The 9,979-nt window shown below is 61.6% G+C and overlaps 1 protein-coding gene across 1 annotated transcript; it reads left to right on the top strand.

Annotated features, from left to right (window-relative positions):
- Positions 1 to 2,573: 2,573 nt before the first annotated feature.
- Positions 2,574 to 8,667, top strand: ZFTRAF1 (zinc finger TRAF-type containing 1). Its single transcript, XM_068424574.1, has 4 exons — positions 2,574 to 2,935; positions 5,401 to 5,639; positions 7,038 to 7,249; positions 8,198 to 8,667. The coding sequence occupies exons 1-4, from the start codon at positions 2,612 to 2,614 to the stop codon at positions 8,587 to 8,589; spliced, it is 1,167 nt and encodes a 388-aa protein (XP_068280675.1). The 5' UTR covers positions 2,574 to 2,611; the 3' UTR covers positions 8,590 to 8,667.
- The last annotated feature ends 1,312 nt before the right edge of the window (positions 8,668 to 9,979 follow it).

The raw sequence follows: 9,979 nt of genomic DNA, 5'->3' as shown, positions 1-9,979 counted from the left end.
TGGTGTCGTTGGTGTGGTGTCACCGGGGGCTGGGGGCCCCAGCGCAGCACCCTGGGGTGGCACCCTGGGGTGGGGGTCCCTGTCATGGCACCCTGGGGGCCCTGGGGTGGCACCCTGGGGTGGGGGTCCCTGTCATGGCACCTTGGGGGTCTCTGGGGTGGCACCCTGGGGTGGGGGTCCCTGTCATGGCACCCTGGGGGTCCCTGGGGTGGCACCCTGGGGTGGGGGTCCCTGTCATGGCACCCTGGGGTCCCCAGCACAGCACCCTGGGGTGGGGGTCCCTGTCATGGCACCCTGGGGGTCCCTGGGGTGGCACCCTGGGGTGGGGGTCCCTGTCATGGCACCCTGGGGTGGGGGTCCTGGCATGGCACCCTGGGGGTCCCTGGGGTGGCACCCTGGGGTGGGGGTCCCCAGCCCCATGGGGCAGCCCCGGCACTGGGGGGGGGCCCGGGGGAACTGGGGGTGCTGGTCACACTGGGACACTGGGGCTGGGGGTACTGGGAGTACTGGTCACACTGGGGCTGAGGACACTGGGACACTGGGGCTGGGGGTACTGGGGGCACTGGGGGCACAGGTGGCACCGGGGCACTGGGGCTGGAGAGCACTGGGGGCACTGGTCACACTGGTGCGAGGGGCAGTGGTGGCACTGGGGCTGGGGTTACTGGGGACACTGGGGATGCTGGGCTAGGAGGCACTGGGGGTACTGGTCGCACTGAGACTGGGGGCACTGGGGTCACTGGGCTGGGGGGCACTGGGGGCACTGGTCACACTGAGACTGGGGCCACTGGGGACGTGGGTGACACTGGGGCTGGGGGCACTGGTTCCACTGGGCCTGGGGCCACTGGTCACACTGGGGCTGGGGGCACTGGGAGGACTGGTGACACTGGGAGGGGCTTGTGGGGTTCCCATGTCTGTGGGGTGCTGGGTGCTGGGGGACACTGGGCCGTACTGGGCTGTACTGGGCCACACTGGGGGACACTGGGCCATACTGGGCTGTACTGGGGGATACTGAGCCGTACTGAGGGACACCAGGCTGTACTGGGGGACACTGGGCCATGCTGGGCTGTACCAGGCCATACTGGGTCGCGCTGGGCTGCACTGGGATGCACTGGGCTGAACTGGGCTGTACTGGACTGCACTCGGCCAATCTGGGCTGTACTGGGCTGCACTGGGGGGCACTGGGCCAAACTGGTCTGTACAGGGCCGTACTGGGTCACACTGGGCTGCACTGAGGGGGCAATGGACCATATTGGGCTGTATGGGCCGTACTGGGCTGTACTGGGCCGTACTGGGAGGCACTGGGCCATACTGGGCCATACTGGGCTGTACTGGGCTGTACTGGGAGGCACTGGGCCGTACTGGGCCATACTGGGCTGTACTGGGCTGTACTGGGAGGCACTGGGCCGTACTGGGCCATACTGGGCTGTACTGGGGAGCACCAGGCCGTACTGGGCTGTAAGGGCCATACTGGGCTGTACAGGGCTGTACTGGGGGGCACTGGGCCATACTGGGCTGTACTGGGCTGCACTGGGGGGCACTGGGCCATACTGGGCTGCACTGGGGAGCACCAGGCCATACTGAGCTGTACAGGGCCCTACTGGGAGGCACTGGGCCATACTGGTCCATACTAGGCTGCACTGGGGAGGACCAGGCCGTACTGGGCTGTACTGGGCCGTACTGGGAGGCACTGGGCCGTACTGGGAGGCACTGGGCCATACTGGGCCATACTGGGCTGCACTGGGGAGCACCAGGCCGTACTGGGCTGTACTGGGCCGTACTGGGAGGCACTGGGCCATACTGGGCCATACTGGGCTGCACTGGGGGGCACTGGGCCATACTGGGCCATACTGGGCTGTACTGGGCTGCACTGGGGGGCACTGGGCCATACTGGGCTGTACTGGGCCATACTGGGAGGCACTGGGCTGTACTGGGAGGCACTGGGCCATACTGGGCCATACTGGGCTGCACTGGGGGGCACCAGGCCGTACTGGGCTGTACTGGGCCATACTGGGCCATACTGGGCTGTACTGGGAGGCACTGGGCCATACTGGGCCATACTGGGCTGCACTGGGGGGCACTGGGCCATACTGGGCTGTACTGGGCCATACTGGGAGGCACTGGGCTGTACTGGGAGGCACTGGGCCATACTGGGCCATACTGGGCTGCACTGGGGGGCACCAGGCCGTACTGGGCTGTACTGGGCCATACTGGGCCATACTGGGCTGTACTGGGAGGCACTGGGCCATACTGGGCCATACTCGGCTGTACTGGGGGCACTGGGCCGCACTGGCCGCACTGGGCAGCCCCTCGCCCCGCCCCCTCGCCAGGCCCCGCCCCCTCGGGCTCCCCCTCTCCCATTGGCCCGCTGCCGCCGTGGCGTCACTCTAGGCCCCGCCCCCTCCCCCCGCAGGGGTTGGCGCTGGCGTCACACCCCCGCCGGAGGGGAGGGGGCGTGTCGCCGGCGTCCGACGTGCCCTCTCATTGGTCACTTCCCCAGCTGTCCCGCCTCCCTCGGGCGCTGATTGGCGGTGGAGCCGAAGCGGCCCGGTAGGGCGGGGCAGGGGGAAGGGGGTGGCCAAGATGGCGGCGGTGGCGGGGTGAGGCGGCGGCGATGATGTCCGGGGCGGAGGAGCGTGAGGCCGGCGGGGGCCCGGCCGCCCCCTCCGCGGCCCTTCCCGGCCCCGCCGCGGCGGCAGCGGGAGGCCCGGGCGAGGCGGGCGGCGCCGAGGAGGCGGGTTCGCTGCTGGGGGGGCCCCGGCCTCACGCCGAGGCGGGCGCGGACCCCGACGCGCCGCCAAAGAAACGGTTGAAAGCGGCGGGGACGGGCCCGGGGGGGCCCGAGGGGGCGGCGGGCAGCGTGAAGCTGGAGGAGCGGCTCTACTCCGTGCTCTGCTGCACCGTCTGCCTCGACCTGCCCAAGGCCTCGGTCTACCAGGTACGGCCGGGCCCCGCGGCCCCCCCCCGGTGTCACCGACCCCTCCTGGGGCCGCCTTGTCCCCTCATCAGCCATCGGCCCCCCCCGGTGGTCACCGACATCCCCCCGAGCTTCCCCGGCAGCCACCGACCTCCCTCAGGGGCCACTGATCCCTCCCCGGTGGTCACCGACCCCCCCTCGGGGCCTCCCCGGTGTCACCGATCCCTCCTGGGGCCACCTTGTCCCCTCAGAGGCCACCGACCCCCCCTCGGGGCCTCCCCGGTAGTCACCGACCCGCCCCGGGGCCACCTTGTCCCCTCATCAGTCACCAATTCCCTCCCCGGTGGTCACCGACCCCCTCCCGGGGCCTCCCCGGTAGTCACCGACCCCTCTTGGGGCCACCTTGTCCCTCAGGGGCCACTGACCCCTCCCCAGTGGCCACCGACCCCCCCCCTCCCCGGGGCCACCTTGTGCCCTCATCAGCCACTGACCCCCACCTCAGGGCCTCCCCAGTGGCCACCAACCTCACCCCGGGACCTCCCCGCTGGCCACAGACCCCCTTGCCCCTGGGCCACCTTGTCACCTCATCAGCCACCGACCCCCCCCCCGGGGCCTCCCTGGTGGCCACCGACACCCCCCCCGGTGCCTCCCTTGTGGTCACAGAGCCCCCCCACCCCTGGGCCACCTTGTGCCCTCATCAGCCACTGACTCCCTCCTTGGTGGTCACCGATCCCCCCCCGGGGCCTCCCTGATGGCCACCGATCTTCCCCTGGGGCTACCTTGTCCCCTCATCGGCCACCGAACCCCCCCCTGCCCCAGGACCTCCCTGGTGGCCACTGACACCCCCTTCCCCCCCAAGGGCCTCCCCATCCCCTCATTGGCCACCAGCCCCCCCCCCAGCACCCTGACCCCCCGCCCCCAGCACCCTGAGCCCCCCCCTCCCCAGCACCCTGAGGATAAACTGGGATAAACTGGGGGGGGGGGGGGCTCCCCTCTGCTTCGTTTGGGGGCTTAATTAGGGGGGGGGTGGTAAGATGGCCACCGATGGCCACCAACGCCGTGCCAGCGCTTGCCAAACCGGCTCCACGGGGGAGGTGGTGTTGGAGGGGGGGGGCTACGTCCTTCGTCACGGCCTCCTCTTCCTCCTCCGTTTAATTATTGATGACGAAGGCTGTAATTAAACCCGGGAGCCACCGCGGTGCTGGCCGGCGGCGTGGCCGTGCCGGTGGCTTCGGGTGGCCTCGTTAGGGCCCAGGAGCTAACGAGGGGCTGTAATTACACGGCGAGGAGGAGCCACGCGGTTGTGGCCGGTATTTGCCACCAGGTTTGGTTTGGTTGCCAGGATTTTGGGGGCCGGCAGCTCCCCGGGGCCGTGCCGAGCCCAGAGCGGGGGGGTTCGGTGCCAGACCCGTGCCAACGTGGGTAGTCCCGAGCCAGGACCCTCGTCCCGGGCCGCGGTGGGGCTCTGGCCCCCCGGCACGAGGCACAAGCCACAATGGATGTCCCGGGTAAGCAGATCCGGCGCTAATCCCCGGCCCGGCTCCGGCCTGTGCCGCCCGGCCGAGGATTAGAGCTGTGCCCGGCGGGATGGTGAGCCCTGGTGGTGCCACCGCGGGGGGAGCCGGGGGGTGATCCCAGTGAGCTGTGGTGAGTCGGAGAACCCCAGACTGGTTTGGGTGGGAAGGGACCTTAAAGCCCACCCAGTGCCACCCCCTGCCACGGGCAGGGACACCTTCCACCAGACCAGGCTGCTCCCAGCCCCATCCAACCTGCCCTTGAACACTGCCAGGGAGGGGGCAGCCACAGCTTCTCTGGGCAACCTGGGCCAGGCTCTCACCACCAAAGAATTTCACAGAATCAGTGAGGTTGGCAGAGCCCTCTGGGCTCATCGAGTCCAACCGTTGCCCTGACACCACCATGGCAACTAGACCAGGGCACTAAGTGCCATGTCCAGGCTTTTCTTAAACCCCTCCAGAGATGGGGACTCCACCACCTCCCTGGGCAGCCCCTTCCAGTGTCTAATGACCTTTGCTGAGAAGAAATGCTTCCTCATGTCCAACCTGACCCTCCGCATCACTCCACACCCTTGTCAAAAGCCCCTCTCCCGCTTTCCTGTAGCCCCTTCAGGCACTGGAAGGTGCTAGAAGGTCTCCCCGCAGCCTTCTCTTCTCCAGGCTGAACAGCCCCAGCTCTCTCAGCCTGTCTCCACAGCAGAGGGGCTCCAGCCCTCGGAGCATCTCCGTGGCCTCCTCTGGACTCGCTCCAACAGCTCCGTGTCCTTCTGTTGGGCCCCAGAGCAGGACACAGCCCTGCAGGGGGGTCTCATGGAGCAGAGGGGCAGGATCCCCCCCCTGCTGCCCATTCCCACCGGGTGGACGGGAACGAGGAGCTTTTGAGTCCACATCAGGTTCCTTCACCTCGCCGTGCCTCAGTTTCCCCACTCCCTACGTGAGGCTGATGGTTTCTCTCTCTCCCCACCCCCCCAGTGCACCAACGGGCACCTGATGTGCGCCGGCTGCTTCATCCACCTCCTGGCGGACGCCCGGCTCAAGGAAGAACAAGCCACGTGCCCCAACTGCCGCTGCGAGATCAGCAAGAGCCTCTGCTGCCGCAACCTGGCCGTGGAGAAGGCCGTCAGCGAGCTGCCCTCCGAGTGCGGCTTCTGCACGCAGCAGTTCCCCCGCTCGCTCCTCGAGAGGCACCAGAAGGAGGAGTGTCAGGACAGGTAAAGGGCTTCCCTTGGGCACGGCGCTGGAGATACGTGCGTTGGGATGGAGTCTAGGCTTGAGTATGGCCTTCACCACGGCGTCCTCCTGGTCATACTGGTGCCCAGGGCTTGGCTGGGTGGACTCTTGGATGGGTTAGAAGCTGGCCTAGAGGGTGGTGGTGGATGGGGCCAAGTGCAACTTGGTGTCCCCAAGGGCTCAGTGCTGGGGCTGGTCAATGTCTTTATAGATGATCTAGACGTAGGGATGGAGTGCAACCTCAGTGAGTGTGTTGGTGACACCAAGCTGGGTGGGAGTGTGGGTCTGCTGGAGGGTACAGAATCACAGAATCAATGAGGTTGGAAGAGCCCTCTGGGCTCATCGAGTCCAACCATTGCCCTGACATCACCATGGCAACTAGACCAGGGCACTAGGAAGGGTCTGCAGAGGGATCAGTGGTGCCAAGTCCAGCTGGAGACCTGGAACTGGTGGAGACCCCCAAGGATCAGTGCTGGGTGCTGTTCAACATCTTCATCAAGGACCTTGATGAAGGGACAGTGTCTTCTCAGCAGGTTTGGGAGGTTTGGCTGATCCACCTGAAGGCTGGGCAGCCATTCAGCGTGAGTTGGGCAAAGAGGAACCTGATGAGGTTCACCAAGAGCAAGTGCAGAGTCCTGCAGCTGGGGAGGAGGAATAAAATGCACCAGTGCAGGTTAGGAGGTGATCTGCTGGAGAGCAGCTCTGTGGAGAAGGACCTTGGAGTCCTGGAGGACAACAAGTTATCCATGGGACAGTGATGTGCCCTTGGGGCCAGGAAGGCCAATGGTGTGCTGGGGTGCATTAAGAGTGTGTCCAGCACGTCGAGGGAGGTCCTCCTCCCCCTCTACTCTACCCTGGTGAGACCTCACTGGGAGTGTTGCGTTCAGTTCTGGGCTCCCCAGTTCAAGAGGGACAGAGATCTACTGGAGAGAGTCCAACGGAGGGCTACGAGGGTGATGAAGGGAGTGGAGCACCTGCCTTAGGAGGAAAGGTTGGGAGACCTGGGGCTTCTGGAGAAGACTGAGAGGGGATGTGATTGATGGGTATAAATAGATGAGGGTGGGTGTCAAGAGGAGAGGGGCAACCTCTTGTCACTGGTGCCCTGCGACAGGACAAGAGGACACAGCCTCAAGCTTGGCCAGGGGAGGGTCAGGTTGGACATGAGGAAGCATTTCTTCTCAGCAAGGGTCATTAGGCATTGGAAGGGGCTGCCCAGGGAGGTGGTGGAGTCACCATCTCTGGAGGGGTTTAAGAAAAGACTGGACATGGCACTTAGTGCCCTGGTCTAGTTGCCATGGTGGTGTCAGGGCAATGGTTGGACTCGATGAGCCCAGAGGGCTCTTCCAACCTGGTTGATTCTGGGATTCTTCTCTCCCCAGGGTGACGCAGTGCAAGTACAAGCGGATCGGGTGCCCCTGGCAGGGTCCTTACCACGAGCTGACGGTCCACGAAGCCGAGTGCACCCACCCCACCAAAACGGGCAACGAGCTCATGGAGATCTTAGACGAAATGGACCAAACGAGGAAAAAAGAAATGCAGCTTTATAACAGCATCTTCAGCCTGCTGAGCTTCGAGAAGATCGGCTACACAGGTGAGGAACCGCGGCTCCATCTCACACCATCCCAGCCTGGGTGGGGTGGGAAGGGACCTCTGGAGATCACCCAGTCCAACCCCTGCCCAAGCAGGGTCACCCAGAGCACGTTGCACAGGGTCGTGTCCATGCGGGTTTGAATATCTCCAGAGAAGGAGACTCCCCCCTCCCTGGGCAGCCTGTGCCAGGGCTCTGCCACCCTCAAAGAAGTTCCTCCTCACGTTCAGGTGGAACTTCCCATGTTTCAGCTTGTGCCCGTTGCCCCTTGTCCTGGCGCTGGGCACCACTGAGAAGAGTCTGGCCCCATCCCCTTGACACCCACCCCTGAGGTATCTGTGAGCATTGATAAGATCCCCCTCAGTCTGCTCTTCTCCAGCTGAACAGCCCCAGCTCCCTCAGCCTCTCCTCGCAGCAGAGATGCTCCAGCCCTCGGACCATCTCCGTACCCTCCCCTGGACTCTCTCCAGTAGCTCCTGGTCTCTCTTGAACTGGGGGGCCCAGAACTGCACACAGTTACTCCAGGTGTGGCCTCACCAGGGCCGTGTAGAGGGGCAGGAGAACCTCCCTCCACCTGCTGCCCACACTCTTCCTCACGCACCCCAGGACACCACTGGCCTTCCTGGCCCCAAGGGCACATTGTTGGCTCGTGGGGAACTTGGTGTCCCCCAGAACCCCCAGGTCCTTCTCTGCAGAGCTGCTCTCCAGCAGGTCACCCCCAGCCTGTGCTGGTGCAGGGGGTTATTCCTCCCCAGGTGCAGGACCCTACACTTGCCTTGGTTGAACCTCATGAGGTTCCTCATGCAGGAACCATGAGGTTCCCAACTCATACCCAACCCTCCAGCTTGGCTGGGTCTTGCTGAATGTCAGCACGGCCTACTGGGGGATTGACCACCCTCCCAGTTTGGTGTCCCCTCACCCCCCCACCTCATTTCTCGCTGTTCCCCGCAGAGGTGCAGTTCCGCCCGTACCGCACCGATGACTTCATCACGCGCCTCTACTACGAGACGCCGCGCCTCACCGTGCTCAACCAGACGTGGGTGCTCAAGGCGCGCGTCAACGACTCGGAGCGCAACCCCAACCTCTCCTGCAAGCGCACCCTCTCCTTCCAGCTCATCCTCAAGAGCAAAACCAACTCGCCCTTGGAGTGCTCCTTCCTCCTCCTCGAGGGGCCCTACGACGACGTCAAGATCCGCCCCGTCATCTACCACTTCGTCTTCAGCAACGAGAGCGCCGAGACGGATTACATGGCGCTGCCCATCGTGGATTCCGTGGAGTGCAACAAACTGCTGGCGGCCAAGAACATCAACCTCCGCCTTTTTATATTCCAGACGCAGAAATAGGCCGGGACAGACCCCCCCGGCGCGGCCCGGCCTCCCCCGGCGCGGCCCGGCCTACCCCCGGCGCGGCCCGGCCTACCCCCGGCGCGGCCCGGCCTACCCCGGCGCGGCCCGGCCTACCCCGGCGCGGCCCGGCCTACCCCCGGCGCGGCCCGGCCTACCCCCGGCGCGGCCCGGCCCCCCTTCGGCGGTTTTAACGCCACAAAATAGAGAAGAACGACGAAAAATTGGGGTGGATTTGTGGGGGGTGGGGGGTAAAACCCAGCGTGGGGTGGGGTGGGGGGACGGTGGCACCGGGTGGCACCGGGAGAGGAGAGGGGGGGGGGCTCGGAGGGTCACAGGCCCAATGGGGGGGGGGTAAAAGGGAAATTTGAGGGGTTAAAAGTAAAATTTAAAGGTTTTTTTAGAAAAAAAAAAAGGAAAATTTGTGGGGAATTTGTGAGCAAAATTGGAGGGGTTTGGAAATTGCGGTTTGAGGGGGGTTTTTTAAAGGGAAATTTGAGTTTTGAGGAAAATTTGAGGGGTTTTTAAATTGAAATTTGAGGTTTTTTAATTTAAAATTTCACTTGGATTTTAAAACCAAAATTTGAGGGGAATTTGTAACTAAAATTTGAGGGTTTTTTTTAAAATCAAAATTTGAGGGTTTTTTAAAGCCAAAATCTGCGGGGAATTTCTAGCCAAAGTTTGAGGTGGTTTTCTTTTTAAATCCAAAATTTGAGGGTTTTTTTAAAATCAAATTTGAGGGTTTTTAAAATCAGAATTTGAGGGGTTTTAAATCAAAATTTGAGGGTTTTTAAAATCAGAATTTGAGAATTTGAAAATCAAAATTTGAATTTGTTTTTTTAAATCGAAAATTGAGGGGAATTTCTCAGCAAAATTTGAGGGGTTTTAACCAAGATTTGAAGGGATTTTAAAATCAACATTTGAGGCTGTTTTAAAATCAAAATTTGAGGGTTTTTTTAAAATTGAAATTTGAGTTGTTTTTTTAAAACCAAAATTTGAGGGATTTTTAAAAATCAAAATTTGAGGGGATTTTTAGACCAAAATTTGACTTTTTAACCAAAATTTGAGGGTATTTTAAAAATCAAAATTTGAGGTTTTTTAAATCCAAATTTGAGGGAATTTTTTTAAAACCAAAATTTGAGGGAATTTCTAACTGAAATTTGAGGTGTTTTAAATCTAAATTTGAAGGTTTTTTTAAAAAAAATCTAAATTTGAGGGTTTTTAAAACTAAAATTTGGCTTCTTTTTTTAATACCAAAATTTGAGGGGTTTTTAAGTCAAAATTTGACGGGATTTTAAAACCAAAATTGGAGGGGAATTTGAAAATCAAATTTGAATTTGTTTTTTTAAATTGAAATTTGAGGGGAATTTCTAAGCAAAATTTAAGGGTT

Source organism: Nyctibius grandis, unplaced genomic scaffold, assembly GCF_013368605.1.
Source record: "Nyctibius grandis isolate bNycGra1 unplaced genomic scaffold, bNycGra1.pri scaffold_118_arrow_ctg1, whole genome shotgun sequence".
NCBI classification, from domain to species: domain Eukaryota; kingdom Metazoa; phylum Chordata; class Aves; order Nyctibiiformes; family Nyctibiidae; genus Nyctibius; species Nyctibius grandis.
This window is presented reverse-complemented; position numbering and strand designations above follow the sequence as displayed.